The 21,268-nt window shown below is 56.0% G+C and overlaps 1 protein-coding gene across 7 annotated transcripts in view; it reads left to right on the top strand.

Annotated features, from left to right (window-relative positions):
- Positions 1-15,449, top strand: part of FKBP15 (FKBP prolyl isomerase family member 15) — a 34,806-nt gene extending 19,357 nt beyond the window's left edge. For 4 of the 7 annotated variants that reach the window (XM_044453103.1, XM_044453102.1, XM_044453106.1 and 1 more), the window contains 14 exons: positions 343-450; positions 2,059-2,153; positions 3,370-3,472; positions 4,225-4,257; positions 5,008-5,179; positions 6,833-6,969; positions 8,030-8,197; positions 8,577-8,720; positions 8,893-8,985; positions 10,063-10,173; positions 11,111-11,218; positions 11,537-12,105; positions 12,743-12,836; positions 13,608-15,449. In XM_044453103.1, the coding sequence (XP_044309038.1) occupies positions 343-450; positions 2,059-2,153; positions 3,370-3,472; positions 4,225-4,257; positions 5,008-5,179; positions 6,833-6,969; positions 8,030-8,197; positions 8,577-8,720; positions 8,893-8,985; positions 10,063-10,173; positions 11,111-11,218; positions 11,537-12,105; positions 12,743-12,836; positions 13,608-13,685 (2,013 nt within the window). In that variant the 3' untranslated portion in view covers positions 13,686-15,449. The remainder of the gene's footprint in view (positions 1-342; positions 451-2,058; positions 2,154-3,369; positions 3,473-4,224; positions 4,258-5,007; positions 5,180-6,832; positions 6,970-8,029; positions 8,198-8,576; positions 8,721-8,892; positions 8,986-10,062; positions 10,174-11,110; positions 11,219-11,536; positions 12,106-12,742; positions 12,837-13,607) is intronic. The other 3 variants (XM_044453105.1, XM_044453104.1, XM_044453107.1) reach the window with 3 other exon arrangements.
- The last annotated feature ends 5,819 nt before the right edge of the window (positions 15,450-21,268 follow it).

The raw sequence follows: 21,268 nt of genomic DNA, 5'->3' as shown, positions 1-21,268 counted from the left end.
GGCCCTCTTGCTCCGTCCGGCCTGAGGCGGTCCTCTCACTCCCTGCCACCGTTGGCCGCAGGCCTCTGTAAGTGCTCAGGCTGGGCATGAAGGCAGCGGCCATCTGTGCTCTGTCGCCACATGTAGAGGTGCCTACCTGTGGTGCACTTCAGGTGTGGGAAGGTGAACAAGCACTTACCCCGTGGCACAGTGGCTGTTCCCCCTTCCCCTGCTCTCAGCCGAGTTTGTCATTGCGAGCCTTGGCCAGTGTGGGCAAATCCTTCCACCCTGATCCAGCCCAGGCTCTGCTCCTTCGTGCTGTTGCTCAGCTCCATCCCTCTTCTCTGCTCTCACCTCTTGCAGGTGGAAGAACTGCAGAAGCAAAATTCTGGCCACAGTTTGCTGCCAGGCATCTCCTCTGTGACCATGGAAACGGCCATGATCATGAGCAATATCCAGCGTCTCATCCAGGTAAGGAGGGTTCCTGCATGAGAGCAGAGGCTAATACGGTCCCGGGATTTATTTCTGGAGACAGTGACTGTCTCTGTAGATGACATTTACAAGGTGTAACATCCAGGGAAGACCTAGTATAGAGTTGAGACGCATTTACTCCAAGGAATGACACATCTGTCCGTCTTTCTTTCTTAACAGATCCTGCAACACTGTCCAGCCTTTCTGGGCCAAGCGGCACATTCAGACTGTTGGGCGGGTGTCACTGGAGCGTCGGCAAAGGGCTAGGGTGGGCGTGGCTTGCCAGAGAACACTCATTTTCCGGAAGGCCAGCCGTTGGGACTAAAAGAAAAGTCCGTTGCCCAAGAATCTGCTGAATCCTCTACTTGCAAGCCAAATACATATGGGGCTGGAGGGCAGTGCTTTGCTCTGCAGCAGGCCAGCCTTCCAGGTTTTTGAAAAGTAAACACAACCTGAAATAAAAATTAAGAGGGGCGGGAGAGGCCTGGCAGGCATCAAGGGGAATATATGTCAGGATCATTAGCCCTTCCATGTTGGCTTTTTTTAATGTGTTGTAGGTTTAGATCATGGGTCCTCAGACTACGGCCCGTGGGCCAAATCTGACCCACCACGCTGATTTATCCATCCCACCTCAGAGCTTTTGGACTCGCTTGGGGAGAACAATCTCCGAGCGAATCCGAAAGCTCTGATCTGGCACAGGTATGCTCAGTGGGAAGATGGCCGCAGTTGCACTCGTGCAGGGAAGGCGTGTGCAGTTGCAGTTGTGCTCAGGGGTGGGAGATGGCCGCAATCGCGCCCACCTCCCCTGCAGGAGCGCAACCCTGATCACACTCATTTTCCCTGCATGACCCCGATCACGTCCATCTTCCCCCCTCCGCCGAGCATGATTGCGCCTGTCTTCTCCCCGCCGAGCATGATCGCGGACACTGTAGCTCTGTCCCTTGAATATGGACATGCTCTTCCCCACCTCATCTTGGGCTTCTGCTCCAGCCCAAGTAAGCAGAAAAAACATTTTTAATTTTTTTAATTTTTAAAAATGTTAATTAATGTTAATTGATTTGAATTAATTTAAATTTTAATCTATTTAAATTTTAATAATTTTAATGTTCAGTATGCATGGGAATTCATTCATATTTTTTCCAACTAGATTCCGCCCCCCCCCCCAACGGTCTGAGGGACAGTGAACTGGCCCCCTGTTTAAAAAGTTTGAGGACCCCTGGTTTAGATGTTTACAGTGCTGCTGACTTTTACTTGGGTTGTATTCCATTTTTAAACTGGAAAAGGGCTTTATATTGATATTTTCTAAAGTTGTATTCTGCTATTTTAATTTCTGTAAGCTCTCTAGAGAGCTATTGAACCATACAGAAACATAATGGAGTCGGCCGTGAGGCAGTTCTTGGCTGCAAAGGGCAATAGTTCCGGCATTTACAGTAGATTTCAACTGTACATCCCTGTAGGCTGTTAACCTATTACTTTCATCACCTTGATCCTTGACTGGGGGATGCTGGGAGTTGAAGTCCAGAGCCACCCAGGGACCTGAGTCTACCTGGACACTGCCCAGGTGACAAAGGCTTTGTAACCCTTCTTTGGCTTTTGCTGCTGCTGCAGGAGAATGAGAGGCTGAAGCAAGAGGTCTTTGAGAAAAGTGGCCGCATCGAGGAGCAGAACGAGAAGATCGCCGAGCTGATCGACCGCAGCCAGAGGTGAGGAGCCTCCCCCTGTACCTTCCGTCCTCCTGAGGCACATGCTCCTGTTGCTCGTGGCCTCTCCCTCCCCGAGGATGCTTAGCCAGTCGCAATACCTGGATGCCGCCTGCGCGTGGCACTGGCCTCACGCTGCGCTCTCGGGTGTCCGGTTAATAGTCTCCACGCTGTTGTCTGAGAGCCAGATGTGTGTGTCGTCCAGTCGCACCAGCTTCCTGTTGAAGGTGGCACCTTCTGGTTGTAAGGGAAGGACAGAGGGGAGGGTTTTGCCATAGGGAGACCCGTCTGATCTCAGTGGTGACTCATGAAGGTATCAGTCAAGCGTGTTGCAGCACAGTGCTTCAGTCTAGCACGCTCCATTAGCCACCTTTGCGAGAGATGGATAGTGATTTAGACAGTTAACAATAGACAGTTATTCTCATATAACCCCAGTCCTCTATCAGCTCCATTGACTTCCCATCGAAGTCCAGACTCAATTCAAGGTGCTGGTTATTGCCTATAAAGCCCTAAACGACTTGGGACCAGGATACCTAAAGGAACGCCTTTTTCCCTATTTGCCTTCCCACCCCTTGAGATTGGTAGCAGAAGCCCTCCTCCGGGAACCCTCTGTGAAAAATATTAGGAGGGTGAGTACCCGGAGGAGGGCCTTCTCTGCGGTGGCACCCCAACTGTGGCATGTGCTCCCCAAAGAGGTCTGCCTGGCGCCATCATTATATGTTTTTTGGCACCAGGTTAAGACCTTTTTATTTAATATTTTAATAAGCTTTAATATTGAATTGTATTATTGTATTTTATTAATTGCAGCCAGAGTGGGTTGTCAATTTATTTATGCTGTTAGCCGTCCAGAGATGTTAATAATTGGATGGCATACAAATTTAATAGATGGATGGATCGATGGATCGATAGATTGATAGATGGAAGCACCTCTTGGCCATGAAGCCCACTGGGTGACTTTGACCAGTCACAGACTCAGGCCTAACCTTCCTCACAGGGTTGTTGTGAGGATAACATGGTGAGGAAGAGGAAGAGGCCCTCTTACAAGGGGAAAAGATGGGATATAAATGTAATGTAGTAATAAAGAGTATTCGTCTGCTGCTCCTTGAGGTCCCTGGACCTGGAGGGGGCTGGGTGGTAGGGGTCCTCTGCCTGCCCCCACCTGATTTTAGTTGCCCCACCATTGCACGAAGCCCACTCCTTCCCTTCTGCTCCTCTCCAGGTACGTGGAGCAGAGCAACCTGTTGCTGGAGCAGAGGAACAACTCTCTGCAGGCGAGGACGGAGCACACTCAGGCACGTGTTTTGCATGCCGAGCAGGAGAAGGTAAACCCCTGCAGGGCTGAACAAGGACGCTGGGAGGCCCCCCCTTTCCTGCGCCGCCATTTTTCAGTCCAGAAGTGCCTCGTACAGTGCGCTGGCTCTGCACTCGCCTTCGCTCCTGTGGGCCGGAACCCCTGCTGTGCTTTGGAAGCACCAGTTGGAAGCAAGGGTGAGGGCCATGCCTCCCTCTCTCATTTGAATTGGGAGCCACTTCTCTCACCTTCTCCTGGAAGAAAGAATTGAAGACCTACAGAGCAGATGGTCCTGGAAACAGCAGACCATGCAGGGGTCCCTGTTGGGCTTTCTAACAGAGCATCCTTTGAACACCCCGCTGGCCCGACGAGTGCAGCAGGGCTGTGGAAGTTAGCTCAAGTCTAGTTTTCTCCGACCTGCGGCTTCCAGGTGTGCTTGGCTACAGCAACCACAGCACCCCCGTTAGCTGCTGCTTCGGGGATTGTGGGGATTGTAGCCCAAAGGCAGCTGGAGGGTGCCGGGTTGGAGAAAGCTGGCTAGATCTCATTCCGTCTGCATCTGCTCTGCAGTTCATCGTTAGAGCAAAGATACCTAAATGCATCCTAGGCTCTCACCTTGGTGTGGAACCCCTGGACCACAAGGTAGCTCGTGGGTTCCTAAATGCAGAACGCCGTCTTTCCTCTCTTCGCAACTCTCTTCCTTCCCACCCCTGCGGTCCTTTGCTTTGCTATTGCTCCTGGTGGTGTTAACTCTCCTCTCCTGTCACTGCTTTCTCTCCCTAGCGCAAGCTGCCACCGGATCAGGGGTGGGACCAGGTGAGGTGCTGCCCGTGGATGTCCACATGACCTGGCTGTCTCTCCTCCCTTGCCTCTGTATATCCCCCGTCCTTTCTGAGCAGTGTGCTTGGGCTGGGGGTGAATTTTAGTGTTCTGATAACCCAGGGCAGGCAGCCTGACAACCTCCCGATGCTCTTTACCACTGTGCTGCTCATTCCGACTACTTGCCAGAATGGCTGGGGCAGGTGGGAGATGTAGCGTAAAACGTCGGAAGGGCACTCGTGCAGCCATTTGTGAGACAGCAGCATCCAGAGAAGACCAAGGGCTTCCCAGCGGGGTGCATGTGAGTGCTGCCCTCTGGAGGTGCCCTCCTTGGGCCACGTGGGGAGGGTCTCATGAGGCGCCTTCCCTTCACCTCCAGGACACATGAAGCTTTAACAAGGGCATTTCCGTTAACGTGGCTGCTGCCACTGTTAGCCATCCGCCGCAAAATCCTGTCTTTCCACTGAGCTGCAGCATTCCCAGGCGCTGGGGTCAGGGGTGGGGAATGTATTTGCTTCGTTCCTTTTCATGGTGCAGTATCTTGGGGCGCTTCCGTCCTGGAAAGGCAAGCACAACCCACTTGCTGTATGGAATTCCTGCCTTGGGCAAAGAGGAAAACTGGCCAAGTGGGTTAGTTGAGAGCGGTCAGCCCCGCTGGCTGCATTTGGGGGCAGGGGGGCGCGTGTGGAAGGAATCCTGGTTAGTGTTTGCATTTCAGAACTACCCCCCCGCCTCTGCTGGCTGCAGGTCAAGGTTGCCGAGGAGTTGTCGGCTGCCATGGCACAGATCTCCCGGCTTCAGCTGGAGCTGACGGATCACCAGAAGAAGGAGATGGGCCTCCGTGCACAGCTGAATGCGGCCCTGCAGGAGGAGGAGAGGCACGGGCCCCAGCTCAGCCAGCTGCAGGCCCAGCTGGCAGGTACGGGAGCCTCAAGGGAGGGGCCAAACTGGGGGTGGAGCGCAGAGCCCGTGCAGAGTACTTCCCTGAGCCCGTCAGGCACCCCTCCCTCCAACCGGGCACCCTCAAACCGTCTTGAACTTCCGCACGAGCCTGCCTGAACTACGGAGGTCCTCCTCCAAGAGGCCTCCTTGGGCGCAGTGAGGAGGGCCGGCGCGAGGAGGAGGAGGACCTTCCCTGCGGTGGCGCCCCGATTATGAACCTCACTCCCTAGAGAAGTGTGCCTGGTGCCGATACTTGATTTGCCTTGGCGGCAGGCCAAAATCTTTTTACTCTCTCAGTTTTTTAATCAAGAATGTATTCTAATTTGTTGAAGCACGTGGGGGCACTGATGGGTTTTTTAATGACTTTATGGCCATAATAGGGTTTTAATATATATTATAATTTTTCTGGCTTTTTATGTAAACAGTCTTGAGATTTCATAATAATCAGATTGTATATAAGACATTTTAAATAAATACATAAAATAAACTCCTGCCTTGGCTACATTGGCTGCAGGTGAAGGGAGTTGGAGTCTGGGCACATCTGCCAGCATTAGAGGCCACAGGGGGTGCCCTTTCCTTTGAGCAGAGAAGGGCAAAAGGCAAAAGGAGGGAGGACGTCTGGGGTGGGGCCTGTGCAGCGAGTGTCATCCTACCCCCAGGCCCATGACCCTGCCCAGCAGTGGTTCCGAGGGGTAGCAAGGTCAGGCCCTCGCTGTGGGTCCGCATGGCAGCACGCAGGCCCTGAGAAGACTTCCCCGGACCTGCTCCTCTTCCTCCAGCTCACTGCAACCCGCTTGCTCCCCTGCCCCCCTCACCTGCCCTCAGTCAAGGTGGTGGCGCCTGGCAGGGCAGGAGATGCCGCAACCTGCTGCGTGAGCGAGTGGTGGTTGTGATGAGGAAGAGAATGGTGGGAGCGGCTGGTGACGGTGTGAGAAGGCTGGCTCGCTGGCTGAAGAGGCCGCCTGGACCCTCCCTCCTGCCTCGCAGGGGTGTTGCCAGAGTAGCGAGATCAAAGTGCTTGGACCTCCTCAGGCCAGCGTTGCAGAAGCGCTGTGGAATGGTGGCCTCACCAGGCAGGCAAAAAGTTTGTGGCCCAGTCTTTCTGTTGGTGCCAGAGCAAGGCCTTTTTCTTAGGCCCAGTTGCCACGTGGGCTGTGTGCGTGCGTGCGCGTGTGTGCGCAGCAGGAGATCTTGGGGAAAGGAAAGGACACCTTCCTTCCTTAGCTGTGACACCCCTCCAACCCCCCACCCCCCATCCACAGCATTTGGAGCTAAGGGATCTTTTACTGGCACGCACTGAAGGTCTTTTGCTCAGCTTAAATCCATGGTGTTGCAGTGGATGGAAGCAAGGAGGGGAATTCTCTCAGAAAATTGCTAAGAAAGAAAGCATGCATTGGTGCCAGTGGACCCCTGAGGCTCCAGGGTCAAAACATTATACCGGTCTGGAGCCCCATGTGCTCTTGGCCTAGCAGTGCCTGATACCAACAACGGTGAATGGTGGGGAGGTGGGAATCATTTCCATGAGCCCTGCTTAGGCTTAATTATAGCAGGACTTGGGCGGGGGGCAGGAGGACTCAGGTGCATGGCGCAGGTTCTGCTCGATGGAGCTTCCATGCTTTGCCCTCCACAGAGCTTCGGGAGTCTTCCGAGGATGCCAGGAGCAAATTCCAAGCCGAGAAGCAGAACCGCAAGCAGCTTGAAGGCAAGGTGGCTGCTCTGGAGGAGGAGCTGGCTGACCTCCGAGTGGAGAAGGAGAGTCTGGAGAAGGTAGGTGCTCCAGGAGGCAAAAAACCTGGCCTTGAATCAGCCTTTGAAGCATGTTCTGTCTTTTAACCTTTCAAGTAAACTAGCGAGGGAAAGAGGATGGGGGTAAGCTCAGAGCTGGAAAATGAACGAAGATGCATACTGGCTCTTTAGCAGCCTGCCCACTATACAGTCCCTGTTTCAGAACCTGCCTTGGCAGAGAGCAAAACGGCTTAATCCTATTCATGTGCAGACTGCAAAAAGCCCATCTCCCATCATAGCTGGCTGGGGAATTCTGGGAGTTGCAGGAATTTCCTCCATCTGAACATGTGTGGGGTTATGTCCAGATGTAACAGCTAGTGTCTGACTCAGCAAGGAAAGAAGCGTCTCTGATTGTTCATCCTTTGGGCAGCAGGCACTGACCAGTTGTCATATTCAGCACAACTCGGGGCTTAAAAAATACCGGAGCAGTGGTTTGTGTACCAGGCCACAAAGCTAATTTAGGGTGATGGAAACTCTCTTCCTTGGTAATTGCATTTTTTAAAAAGGCTTGAGTAAGGGGAGAGATCCCCAGATCAAGTCTTGTATATAGCGTTCCGCCTTTGACCGTACATTCTGTGCTGAGGCCCCATTGATGCACAGGGCATAAAGAGAGAGCAGACAGGCCACTCTTGCAGGTGAGAAGCAGCAGTTTTTAATGCCCTAAAGACAGACAATACTCCATGCAACTGGAAGCATCCTGGGTCAGAGGGAGAGGCTTTCAGCCAGCCTTTTCCCTGTGCCGTGTTTAAAACTTTAAGGCGGCAGTCCTGCTCCTGCTTAGCTGGAATTTAAGAGGCCTTACCTTGAATAGACAGGTATAAGGTTGCATTGTTAAATAAAAAAAACCTCAAATAATATAGCAGCACCACAGAGACACACGGTGCCAAAAAGTGCCTTCAGAGGTTATTTTCTTAATGGGGCAAGGCATTCCCAAACGGTGCCTGCCCGCTTGTCGTCCGAAGTGATACCAGTTCATAGGCCTGGGGCATTCTGGCATGTGAACTTCGCATTTCTTCTTGCCCGTTTCCCACTCCTGCTTCAGAACCTCTCTGAGCGAAAGAAGAAATCCCTCATGGAGAGAGAGCAGGCCGAAGAAGAGAAGGACGAGATCCGCAAATTGTACCAAGAAGAGCTGGAGAAGCTCCGGCAGCTTCTCAGAAAGGCTCGGATGTCGACTGACCAGGCAGCTTCAGAGGCAGCTTCAGAGCAGGTGAGCATGGATGTGAGCCATGCAACCCACCCTGGTGGGGGCATCTCTCGCCTTCCGGTCCCCCTTTTGCTTGGAAAAATTCCAAAGGAAGGTTTGGGCTTTCTCCTGCCTGAGAGATTCTGAGGCACAGACAGACAGGCGAGCTGTCATCCTGTGAGTTCTCTGCACTGTGACTCCCATCAGCCCCAGCCAGCATGACCAGCTGTCTGAAATGGTGGGAGGTGTTGTCCAAGGTACCTGAAGGGGCAGGTTTGGAAATGGCTCTTCTAGTGGCCTTAAGGATAGAGGGGGTGGGAGGGGCAGAGTGAGAAACCGGTGTGTCGTGTGCCAGGCTGGCTGGCGCGTCCTTTTCATGTGGTGGGGATGGAATCTGTCCCAGATGCAGACCGAGCTGGAGGCCCAGTGGGAAGCCAAGTTAGCGCGGCTGCTGAGCGATGCCAAAGAGCAACACGCCCGTCAGTACCAGGACGTCTGTGAGCAAAGAGACGCCCAGCAGCAGGTGATCTCCCAGTTGGAAGAAAAGGTCAGTGGCCACCCCTTTGCTGTCTTCATTGCCCCCCCCCCATGCTCTGTGTGTGTGTGTGGTCTGTGAGCTTTGCTCCATCCCTGAGCACAACTGGATGGCGCAACGTGTGTGGGAAGCGAGTAGCTGAGGCAGCTCGGCTGTGTGCCTTTACACCCTGCTGTACTTCCAGATTTCCCTGCTCAGAGCCACAAAGAACTCGGGGGACGATCGGCTCTCGGTGCTGCAGGAACAGCTGGAGCAGTTGCAGCCAGTAAAGCACAAAGTGAGTGTAGCCTCTTCCTGCAGCCTCCTGAGTTGCTGAAGGGCCCATGGCTCTCTGGGGCCCATCAGGGCGTCCGCAGATCCACCTTGCCCATCCTTCCGTTCTCCCAGTGGGCAACCAGGCCCTTGCAGGGAACACAGGAGGAGGATGTGCCCCCGCGGTGTTCTGCTGCCCATGTTCCCCAGCAACTTCTGTACACGGCCCCCGATCCTGAAGGCAGCCAAGACCCGCCCAGAGGACGGCCCTTGTCCTCTACGCCTTTCCTGGCCCAGAGTGCGCTGGCTGGCTGATGCCAGGAGCTGCAGGACTTGGTCCTGCTTAAGCAGGATTGCACCTCAGGGGGATCAAGGGGCTGGATCAGCTCCCCGCTGGGAAACGCACCTGGGGCCTGGCTTTCTTCCTGTGAGTTTCCATTTCATAAAGGGGAGGAGAAGGGAGACATGAGTGAGGGGCTCAGCATTAGGCACGGTGTGGAAAAAGTAGTGAGGGGCGTTTTCCCCCTGCCTCTGCCGGAATACCAGAGACAAGCAGGGGCATCCCATGGAACTGAATGGGCAAGATTCTGGCCAGGTAAGAGGCGGTCTGTCTTAGGACAGCCGGTGGTTTTCAGAGGGGCAGAAGCCTTTGCGTGGCGGAGGAGGTTCACGGGGGCTGTCAGTACGGATGGCTGCGAGCCACTGCCAGGCCGGGGCCAGCAGAGTGCATTCTGGGGAACAGGGCAGGGGGTTTCCCTTCGTGGCATCTCCTTGTCCGCTGGGCGAGCAGGAAGCTGGACTGGGGGAACAGCTGGTCTTCTTCTGCCAGCACAGCTCTTAAGTTTGTTTGTTTATTTTATTTATTTATTTAGGAGGCTTCTATGCTACCCCATTCGCTGAAGCCTCAGGGCGGCTCACAATAATTGCTAATCTTCAGCCACAGCCTTGCATCAGGTGGATAGAATTCAGTATTTTGATAAAAGAATGAACAGAGTAGATCCCTCTGTTTTGAGGCCTGCCCTGTACCACCTGGGGGCTGTCTCCAGTTGACTCCCTCCCTCCCTCCCTTTCCTCCTCTCTGCTTCCCACCCCCAAAACACAGTATGTGGCCCTGCAGTCCCAGCTGGCTGCTCTCAAGGCCAAGTACAAAGACCGGATCCAGGACCTTGAGGAGCGCGCTGAGCAGCCGTCGCCTGCGGGCTCAACAGAAGAGGTACGTCCCTCAAGCCTTGCCTGTTTAGTGGTGCTCCAAATGGAGCCAGGTAGCTTCCCCGGCTGAACAGCATCTCCGCAGGGGCACCTGCCCCGCCCTGTGTTGCTTGCGCTGCGGCACTGCGGCACCCAACACGCATCCTGCGCAGGGGCCCCTCTGCACTGCACACTGGGGTCGGGGGCATTTACTGCCAGCATGCAGCTTCCCTGCCTCTCCCCTCCTTTCTATCCCTCCGGCTCTCTTGCTGGGCCCCCTCCATGTTTTTCCAAATCTCCCGTCAGAGAAAAGAGCCCATCTCATCCAGATCGACTTAAGCACCCTCCAAATAGGCTGGAGAACATTTCCTGTATTACTCTGGCCCCCTGTGCAAATGTCGGTCTTAAGGCAATCTCTACACCCTGTTCCCCTTCCAAAGATGGTGAGAACTCCCCCCCCACCAATCCATGCCCTCCACCACTTAAAAACACACAGGTGCACATCTGCCCTCCTACATGGTGCTCTCCAGATGTGTTGGACTGCAACTCCCATGTTCCCCAGCCATCAGGAGCATTGGCTGTGTGGTGTGGGGACAAAACAAGCTGCTATCCAAGGAAGCTTGGGCTTGCTTAGTTGGAGAGGCCAGGCCAGAGAGACCGTGGAGGCCCACTGCTACGCCGGCATTTATTGATTTGTTTGTTTGTTTATTTATTAATTAAAACATTTCTATGCCGCCCCATTCGCTGAAGCCTCGGGGCGGCTCACAACATAAAATTAAAATACAAGAAATAACAATATAAAATAAGTCGCCCTGGCCAGATAAAATAAGCAAATAATATTAACAATTAAAATGCTGCTTAAATAAAAAGGTCTTCGCCTGGCGCCGAAAAACAAATAACGACGGCGCCAGGCGGACCTCTCTGGCATTGCTTCAGGCACCTCGGCATCTGTCCCCCGCCAGGTGAAGAGGATCATGAATGCGGTTTTCCAGACTCTGCGGGGCCAGTTTGAGCTGGAGGAGACCTACACTGGCCGGGTGGTCCTCAGCGTCGTGATGAACACCATCAAGGTAAAGCCCTGGGACCGGCGCGTCATCCCACCTGCCTGGGCCTGCCTGGACCTGGCGTGGCACAGCCGCTTCTGCGGTTGCTCAGAAGGGAAGGGCAGAGGGAGGGCTGTGGGGGTTGGCGGCACACGCGCGTGTGTGTTCCCGTGACCCCGCTGGAATGCCACCCGCTTACCTTCTGGGATTTCTGCAGGAGTGGTCCACCCTTCTCTCCGTGTGTGATGCTGTTGCGGGGTTGCGTTGCAGGGGAGGGGGCTGCAAGGTGTGGCTTTTGGGACATGCAATTCCCCTCCCACTTTCTGCCCTTCCACCTGTTTCCAGACCATAACCCTGCGACTGCTGGAGAGGCACCAGGAGAGGGCAGAGAGTGGCAGTGGCAGCGAGGAAGAGCCCCAGAGTGCGTCTGCCCAGGGACCACCGGCTGCAACGCCTTCCCTTCCTTCTGATCACCCAGAGGGCGCACTGGAGGGCTCTCAGTCTCCTTTGCCTTCAGACAGAGGCCCGGCTGCATCGGCATTGGCTGTCCCTGAAGCGCAGGCCGCAGAAGTGGGCAGTGAGCACCGCAGCGGCATTCCAGTCGAAACGGCAGAGCCCCTTCCACCAAGGGAGACCCCTGCCCAAGAGGAGGAGGCCGCCTCTGAGCAGATGGAGGCACGTGCTCAGGATGAAACGAACCCTGCAGATGCTGACACTCCTGTTCCACAGCCTTCAGAGCCAACAGCTAATGGGCCGGCACTGGCCGTGGGCCCAGAGCAAGAAGAGGAGAGCAACCCGGAGGCTCCGAGCCAGGATCCTGCAGGCTCTGCCCCCGTACCCGCCACGGCCAGCCATCAGAGCGTGGCTGGAGCACAGCACGAACCGGCACCCAGTCCTGCCCGGGGGGATTCCAGGTCAGCGCAGAAAGGAGGGGGCTGGAGGTGCTGCTGGGGAGCTCGTGTGCTGCGCTGCCACGTTCCATTTCAGAGGCATCCTCGGGAGCTGGCGTTCCCATGGTGGGCGGGCTAAAAGCAAGGGAGGCGGGGCCATAAGCACCAGCATGTCTTAGCGGAAAGCCCTTCCTGCCGGTCTCTGGCTTAAGGGTGGCCTTTCGAGCTTTATAGACTGAGAGAAACGCTGCAGGAAACGAAGCCTCCAAAGGATCCATGGGTGGGGCAAAGGGCCTGGGCCTGGCCCTGGGCCTGGGCCTGGGGAAGGGGCATGGCCGCCTGTGGTCCCTGGAGGAACATAGAAGGCCGTACTGTGTCTGCTGGGCAGAGGTTCAGCTGCAGCTACTTGCTCCTGGCACTCTACAGGGGTTGCAGATTGAAAACACTTGTTAACATGGCTTATGTCCCCACTTCTTTCACCAGACCTGGACAGGAGCTGGTCCTTGGATGCTGGTTTTGATGGTGGAGGCAAGGGGTGGGCAGCGAAGGGTGTTCCTTTGGTCCCAGAGAGGCATGTTCCTTGTTTCTCAACAGCCCCCACGCCCCGGGTATTTAGAGTCGCCTTGGCCTCACTCCTGCCTTTCCTTTCTTTTTTCCTTAGCCTCCCAGAGGACAAGTGTGGTTTGTCGAAACCTGCAGCTCGTAAGCCTTCTGCGTCCGCAGGACGGCTGGAAGAGGAGGAGGAGGAGGAGGTGGTGAGGACTTGGGGATCTTCTGGGTGTCTGTGCAAATTCCTGGAAGGGTCCGACCCGGCTGCCTCCTGGCACACGCAGGGGCGGCACGCTGGCCAGCTTTAGCATTGGCAGAGGCAACGTCGCGGTTGTGGGCTTCTCCTTGGGCCCTGTCTGAAGTCTGCAGTCCTGAATTGTTTCAAGGGATGGGGCGTTGGCCGCAGGCTCCAGGGTGAAATCTGGCCTGCCTGGGGTCCCAGTGCGGTTTTCCCGGCTGCTGACCACATGATTCCCACCCTTCACATGATTTTTCCCTTCCCTGTCCTAAAATATTTAAATGTTTCTTAGTTATGACCTAGATACTTGGTTTTAAGCTAAACTGCACTGGTGTTTCCAATATTCTGGCTCAGCCCCTGCCCATCAGCTGCCACTCACTGCAACAGCGCAGCCCCTGAGAAGTATCTCCAGAGGGGAATTCAGGCAACAGGCTGAAGGGTTCAACGCCCTGTGTTCTCAAAGAACTGGTACTGGGCACTGAAGATCTCCACTTTTCTTTCCACGTTGTGGGCCATGAATGCCAAGTGCTGGCAGTCATTGTGGGAATCCGCAGTGGGTGATTGTGGAAGATCTGAGGGGAGGTGCTTCTCTCTCCTTCCGGCTTGCTTGCTTTTTGTGCAAGCTTGCCATGGTGTTTCCAAAGTGGGCGGCAGCTTGCTGAAAACACACCAACCCCCATATCACGCCACCCAAGTTCCTTGTGTCTCACCCTAATTTCTTCTCTCTCGGGCCTTCCAGAGCATGAAGGGCCGGCCTCCCCCAACCCCACTCTTTGCGGACGACGACGACGATGACGAACTGGACTGGTTGGGCTGAGTGGCTGGATGACCGGCACAAGAGACGTTTCCAGTGACAGCTGACCTCGGCTAAAAGGAACTGGAGCGGGGGGTCTGTTCTTGGCCCGTGGCCACCTGGATGGCTTACTCGGGGTCACCACGCAATGCTGTGGTACTTGCACTCTTTCAGGGGCTGTGGGGCTCTCTTCCTACCTGGTCTTCCTCGAAGTGCGGGCCTGCCCTTTCCTTTTCCCACTGTTCCTGTATCTGGCCTTGTGCTTCACCTGAAACTACTTATGCAAGCAAGGACAGATTTCTTCACAAAGAGACAGAACCAGGCTGGAATCCGTATCCCCCGCAGGATCCCCTTCCATGGCAGAGCTGGAATGCAGGCTCTGAGGCTCTCGATTCTTGTGACTGGTGATGGTTTTTCTGCCCTCGCCCCCTCTGGACCGCTGCCTGCTGCGTTTTGCAGTAAGAAACCTCCTGTCATTGTGGATGTGAAGTGGGGAGCGAGACTGGCCTCTTGTTTGCGCAGTCAGAATCCTGTTTAGGGTCACACGGAGCAGTCCTGCCCCTTCCTGGAACGTTCTCTGTCGGACAGCTCTGTTGGCTGCCCTGTGCCCGGCTGTGCGCAAAAACCCGCCCACCCGCTTGCTGTCGGGGAACGAGATTTCTGGAGGGAACCGGCTCTTGTTTTTCCCCAGTCAAGAGGGCGTAGCTCCATGGCTTTGCCCTCTCAACCCTGGGCGTGCGTTTGTTTCGCTGACCTTTAATCCTGTCCGGCTGGGATTACCAGGAAATCTGATGAAGCATTAGGCTGGCCTCGGCCCGGCTTTTTCCAGTGACGCCATCCGCACTCCAGTGCAAAACAGGAGCACCTGCTTGAATCTCCCAGACTCCCAACTGGCTCTGGGGGAACTCTTCCTCAGTGCCTTGGCTTGGGGCACAATTATGTTACTGCTGTGGGAAGAGGGCTGTGTAAACCGAGAACTAAAAGCCGGGGTCAGCGCTGCCTGGCAGAGAGGATAGGTGCTAAGTCAGGCAGGGGAGTGCTCTGGCCACGTCCCTCTCCTGGTCCCCCGGTCACCCCGGTCTCCAGAAGCAAGCTCACACGAAAGAGCTCTGATCCATGTGGATGGAACTCGGCGCAGCAGAGAATCCTTCCATGATCCTTGAGGATGAGACTATCCCATTCATAGCTTGGTGGCTGTGAGCTACCCAAGATACTGTAAAAGTGCATCCACTCATGGTTCAGGAGGTACCCTGGCCTTCTCCAACCTGGGGCCCTCCAAGCATGTCGAACTGCCTCTCCCATTCACTCCACTGGCTGGGAAGTAGGGTAGTTGCTGTCCAGAGCCTGTGAAGGCAGCTTGTTGGAGAAGCTTGGTACATGCCTTTGCCCCTTTAGTGCTGGGAGGTAGGGGTGTGTGGCCGGGTGAGGGTTGTCCTAAGCAAATTAGATTCTCCACTCTCCTGAGCAACACCTGCTTCCAGGCTGGAGGTGGCTTCTGCTTTCTCCCCTCTCTCCAGCATATTTCCTAGCCTTAGAAATGGAGCACAGGAAAGGAAATGCCTGTTGAGGCTCAAATGCCCAGCAGCTTTATCCCTCCCCCGCCCTCCCCCGTGTGCTGCCGCTTTAGACCTGGTTTGGGGGCTGAATCATCCTCAGAGTTCTCTCTCTTTGGAAGTGGAACTGACTTGGCATTTCAGTGTGTCTCTTTGAAACCCTGAAACCATGTTTGAAACCTGATTTCATGTCTTGGAAAATAGAAGTGCAATTAAAATAAATTCCTCTTGCGTTTGCTCTGGCTCTTTGTTTCAAGCAAGATGTCAGTGTTTTGTTGTTCGTGTGCTTGCTCTCGGTCAGCCAGCCCACCCTTCAAGGGTGGCGAGTTCAAGGGCATGGCCTCCTCGGTGGGGGTTCTGGGACCAGCTTCCCTTGGGAATTCGCTGGGGCCTTTTATTTGCTGCTCCTCAGGAGTGCTCTAAAAACCACTTGCTTTGGCCTTCCTTTTAAGTCAGCTTGGTCCCTTTTTATTGGTAGGTTTTGTTTTTCTTTGTTTTAATGAGCAAGCCCTGCTTTTACGAATTTCCTACCATGTTTTAATGAATTTTCTAATTTTGTCTGCTTTTTGTGTTTTGAGAGGGTTCTGGCCTTAATGGCTGCCCCAAAATAATTTAGAGAGAGAGATGCAATCATCTAATACAATCTGTTCATGTCAGTGCTTTCAAGAGACTTCAGGCTCCAGTTATTGCCATGGTCCTTACACCACTCCTGTGAGGTAGGTCAGTATTATTTTCTCCCGATTGCACCTGGAGAGTGAGGCTGCGAGAGTCCCCTGCCTTCAGGCCTTGCGATGCAGCCTGCCCTGCTCGCTGGGCAACCTCTTGGAAGGCCCCGGATTAATTTGTAGACTGAGGTGCCTCTTTCCTTTTTGAGCCGGTCCTTGCAAGGAAACCGCCCAGCAGCACCTCCTCCTCTTGCCCTGGAAGCCTTTCTGTTTGGCAGGTGGCCCGCTGCTCTCTGGGCTGTGTGCCTCTGGGGGGCCTCTGCGGGGCACAGCTGTTCACCGCCGTGCCCGCCGGCTGTGCTCCGCTTCATGCTGACCCTCGGCTCTCAGCCTGCCAAGGGGGCTACGGCCTCTCCTGCTGTGCCTTCCCACCGCTGCCTTTGCATGGGCCACAGTGGGGCAGGTGAGAAAGCAGCTTCCAGTGGGGAGGGGGTAGAATCACTCTTGCCCATAGCCCCTGCTGCAGTGTGGGCCCTGCGCAAACGCCCAACCCTGCTGACCCCTGGCACTGACCCTAGACTTTGCTTCCAAGCATGCAAGAGGCACCTTGTAGTTAAGCACGGAGACATGGGTTGAAATCCCCACCCATGAATGGGGGCCCCTGAGGGGAATGGGCTGGCCCACCCGGCAGGGCTGTCTCAAGGATAAGGGGGAAAGGATGCAGGAATGGTCTCTGCCGCTCTGAGCTGCGCATGGGAAAAGCAGGGCGGAATTGTGGTGTCGACCACTTTGGGGGAAAGCGGGCTTGTAGGGCGCAGGTGGGCAGAGCCCAGCCTTGAGTCATCTGGTCGGCGTTGTCCTTGCCCCTCCCTCAAGGCCCCGCCTGCCTGGTGTCAGTTGAGTGGGGCATAAACACACCCAGGAATTGGGTGGGCAGCGCAGTTGACGTTGTGTGTCTGTCCACCACCACCCCAAGCCCAGTCTTGGTTTCCTTTCCAAATATTCTTTCTCAGCTGCCTTATTTTGTGGGGAAAGGAGAAGGGTGCTTCGGGTCGACGCTACGATAGGCTCCAGCTCAAGGGTGCAGAACCAAATTCTGTCCAAGGGCTGAATTCCATCTCAGAGACGCCCTTGGAGGATTCCTTGCAGGAGTGGCCAGGGCAGATGGGCGAGAGGGGGTGGGGTCTGAGCTGCCAGAATATCTGGGCAAGCTAGCTGAAAGCTTTTCCTGCCAATAGGGAAGGCTCAGCAGAGGCATTTCAAATTTTTGGAATGGAGGGGCAAACCTGCACCAAAGCCAGAAAGGATCAGTGGCTGGGGAAGCGAGGGTGAGGTGGGACCCACTGCCCCCCCCCCCCCGGTGAGGGATCCAGAAGCAAGCCTGCAACACCTTGTGTCGTGAGCCGTGCTTTTTCCTCCCAGCAGTATCAGACTCACCGGCGTTTCTTTGCCAAATATTTTATTATTACAAGGCTCTGAGCATACACAAAATGAAATGTTGAACCTTCTCTGACATTCTTTACCCAGAACACTCCTTATGAAGCTCTTGGCATCGCTCTGCGGGGAGGGCGCTGTGAAACCAGGCGCAACTTTGCTCTTCCCGCCGTGCCCCCGGGTAGGCGCCCTGCGATGGTGACTTCGGACTGTGGGGCTGCCCCATCAAGGGGTGGGAGTTCCCCATCCGAAACACTACCCATTTTTTCATCTCCTTCCTCAAGATGCTGCTGCTCTTCCCCTTTCTCACGCCTGAGTTGACCGGTCCCCTCATCTGCCCTTGAGCGACTCTTTCCCATAGGTGAAACCTGTGGAAGCTCAGGACCTGGAGCCGCAGCTGGTGCTGGGACCATTTCAACAACCATTTCGTTATTGGACTCTTGAGTGGACAGCCCCACCAGGATAGGGCCCCTCCCCTGTGGGCCTCTCCTCCTCCGACTGAGCTCTCCGTCCTGCCAAAACGGGGAGCCTCTCCGATGTGCACCTGGGCTCTGACCCACCTGTGTGCACGACGCCTTCTCTATCGCCCCAGCCGTTCGAAGCAGGACAGCTTACGGAAAATAAGCCGATGGCTGTCAAAATGTTACTTTAGATGCTAAAGAGAGTTAGGTGGCATCCAGTTTTATTTGCTCTTTGAAGTTTTTCATTTTGTATCAACAAGGGAAAATATTAGGTATCGGAGTCCATGGAGGTGCAAATAAATCCACTGGGATTATGAAGGAGCCACATCCTTGGAGTTAGTGGCATAGAAAGGAATGCACACAGGACCGTGGCAAGGATCTCCCCTCCATCGACTCACGGGGTGTCCCGGCCACATCGGGAACCTTTCAAGGGAGGCGTTGTTCCCTTCTTGGCAATGGGGCCTGGCCTGGGTGATGCCAAGCCCTTGCAAACCCCTGGAGTGGGGCAGCGGCATGGCTTTCCTTCGGGAGGGCGCCTGCCTCGGCCTGGCCAGAGTGGCGCACGCCTTGCAGCTGCCGGTTCCTCTGCGTCTCAGAGCAGGCCTGGCAAGACCTGCTCTGCTGCCCCAAAGTGGAGTGACACGCAGTAGTGCCCGGCTACTCCGCCAGCCGAGGCGGGTGCCAAGCCGAGCGTCGTCACCGGCGTGTCAGCAGGGGCAGGCGCTCCTTGGGACGCCACTTCCAGGCACACGTTGCGGACCTTTAGGTCCGATTGATCTTCTTTCCAGCCAGCTAAACGGTGCGCCGGATGCCTCTATTACAGTCTGCTAAGAGAACGAACGAAGAGCATTCGTAGTCGTCGTCCTGTGAATTATTTCCTGTGTGTTCGTACGGGAATTATACTTCACCTTCTCTGTAAGGGAGCCACATCCCTTGGAAAAACAGGCAGGCAAGCCTCCAGTCGCCTCGTGGCCAGGCCCCCCAAAGCACCAGGAGCAGTGGCGAGCCAGCCCGGAGAATGGGGTCTCTGGCAGCATCGGAGGCGGCGGCAGGATGGCCAGGCCCACCTCTCCATCGCCGTGCCAGCTGCAGGCCTTCATCGGTCCTGGGACGGGCGCCCCTGGTGGGTTGCTCCGCCAGTCCGGCCTCCTGCTGCCACGGCCGGCGCCGCGTGTGCCTCATTCCTTCTCAGTGTGGTTGCTGCTCGCTTGCCCGCCAGGCGGAGAGCAGGGCGTGAGCCAGCGCAGTGTCTCCTCTAGAGCGCCGTTCCCCTGCACTGGGGAGGAAGAGGAGCAGGTCCAGGGCGCCCTGCCTGTGGCCCCCAGGGCATGTGGGCTCTTGGCCTGGCCCTGCCGCCCTTGGCCATCTTGGCTTGGCATACCCGGGGCATTCCACCGCTGCCCTTCCCCTACTTGAAGAGGGCCAGCGCAAAGAAGACGGACACGATGAGGAGGAGGATGGCCACGGCAAAGCAGATGCGCACGTTCTCCACCGCCATCGGCGTCTCCGAGTTCCCGGTGGGGGGGGCGTGGCTGGGCAGCTCCACCAGCACAGTGTTCCTCACCTCCTGAAGCTGGAGATTGCTCCAGAGCCCCACGCTGGGCTGGAGCGCTGCTGAATAGGCTGGAATGAAGCTGCTGATGGTGAAGATGGGCGAGCTGGGCCGGTAGCTGAACCCCAGAGATGGGGCCGCGGGCCGGAGGGCCCCCCTGGAGGCCCGGGTTGAGTCCTTGTCACCATCCGGCTCCACATCAGCATCTGTCCCTCCCCCTGCCTGGCTAATGGTTACCTCCCGCAGGAGACCCTCGTCGTTCTTCAGGCCCCGCAGGCCTCCTGCAGGCACAATGGTCACTGTCCGGCAGAAGGGGCACACCACGCAGGAGAAGGCTGTGTGCCGGCAAAGCAGCTTCCTCAGGCAGGCCAGGCACACGGAGTGATGGCACCACAGCAGCTTGGGCGCCCGCTCGCCGGAGGCCCCTTCGTAGGCTTCGTAGCAGATGGCGCATTCAGCTTCGCGCCTGTCCACCCACGTGTCGGTGGGGGCCGGCAGCACCACCACCTCTTGCGGGGCCAGCGCCAGGGAGGCCATGCCAAGCGCCCCAGGGGCTTCGACTTAACAGCTCCCAGTGAACCGTGCGTGGACAGGCAGGGATGGCCACAGTGGCTTTGCCGCTGCCTTCCCTGCTGCTTTCGTATCGGCAACAGCTTCAACCGCAAGGCAGAGACAGACGCACGCCTGCGATCACGAGCGAGTGGCCTGCGCAAGCCCCGAGCACCGCATCTTTCCTGGAGGGAAACCACCCGTGATCGGTGCTTCCTCCAGCACTTGTGACTGGCGGGAGCCAAGGTGCCGCAGGGGCACCCACAGCTGCCTCCAGGGCTCAGCTGAAGCTGGTTGGCGTGCCTCCCGCTCTTGCAGTCCAAATATATAACGCCAGCGTGTGAACTGAAGGCGGCTGGCTGGCAGATAAAGGTGGGCCGAAGTCTCCCAAGGCTGAACTTTCATACTTAATCAATGACTTGTTAACAGAGGCCAAACATTCTGTTTTGCAAGGTGTTTTCTTCGGGGCTGCAGAAGAATGAGAACAGGATGAGGCCTGCTGCAGGCCGAGCCAGTCCCTCGGCCACGCGGTTCCGCAGACCGACGGAAGAAGCGGCTGCTGCCTGCCAGCATCCTTCCCTCCCCGCTGCTACATGGTGAAACCGTTCTCGCCACCCCTCCTCGCTCGTGTGCTTTCCCTTCATCACACTTGTGTCAGCCGGTCCTTCTGGGATTGTGGTACAGCGGACACCATTTCGGTGCAGACCGAGGGAGGCTAGCACAAGATGCTGCGGCGAGGAATACCGCGCGTTTTTGCCCTGCCCTCCTGTCGCCCCCATTTTTCCATTTCTCCCTCCTCTTACTCCATTTAGCAGTAATTCCATGAACCGAGCATGTGCCCCCCTTTTCGGGCCACTTCCTTATTGCTGCACTGCTCTCCCGCTTGCTTCGCCCCTGCTTCCATAGCTCTTCTTTCGATGGGGGCCTAGAAGCCGGATCTCCCCGGTCCCCGTCCAGCGCTTTCACCGCGGCACAAAGCTCTCCGAGGGTTCCTTCCAAAGACGCGTTCCGGCACTGGCAGCCTGTGAGGCCAGCAGCCCAGTGACGGAGACCCTGGGTGTCCCAGGCTGTTGCTGACTTCGACTGAAGGCCAGCACCCGAATCTTGCTCCCATCAGCTGGGGAAAGCGCTTCCATGCAGGCTGTCCCAAGTTCAAATGGGGCAGATCCTTCTCTTTTGTGTAGACTGGGGCAGGCACCCTGATACCCTCTTTATCGCTCGGACTAAGCACCCACCACCTGGAGGAATGTTGCCCGGGGGTCAGGAAGAGTCGGGCACAGCCTTGCGACTGAACAACAAGAAGCACCCATCTTCCCCAGCCAGCACCACCACTGGGGGCAGCCACACCCCATAGCAGAGGGTGGCCATCTGTTGGGCTGTGTCTGTTTCCAGG

Source organism: Varanus komodoensis, unplaced genomic scaffold (genome assembly GCF_004798865.1).
Source record: "Varanus komodoensis strain SLA01 unplaced genomic scaffold, ASM479886v1 scaffold77, whole genome shotgun sequence".
In the NCBI taxonomy this organism is placed as follows: domain Eukaryota; kingdom Metazoa; phylum Chordata; class Lepidosauria; order Squamata; family Varanidae; genus Varanus; species Varanus komodoensis.
Note: the sequence above shows the minus strand (reverse complement) of the source record. Positions and strands in the feature narration are given on the sequence as shown.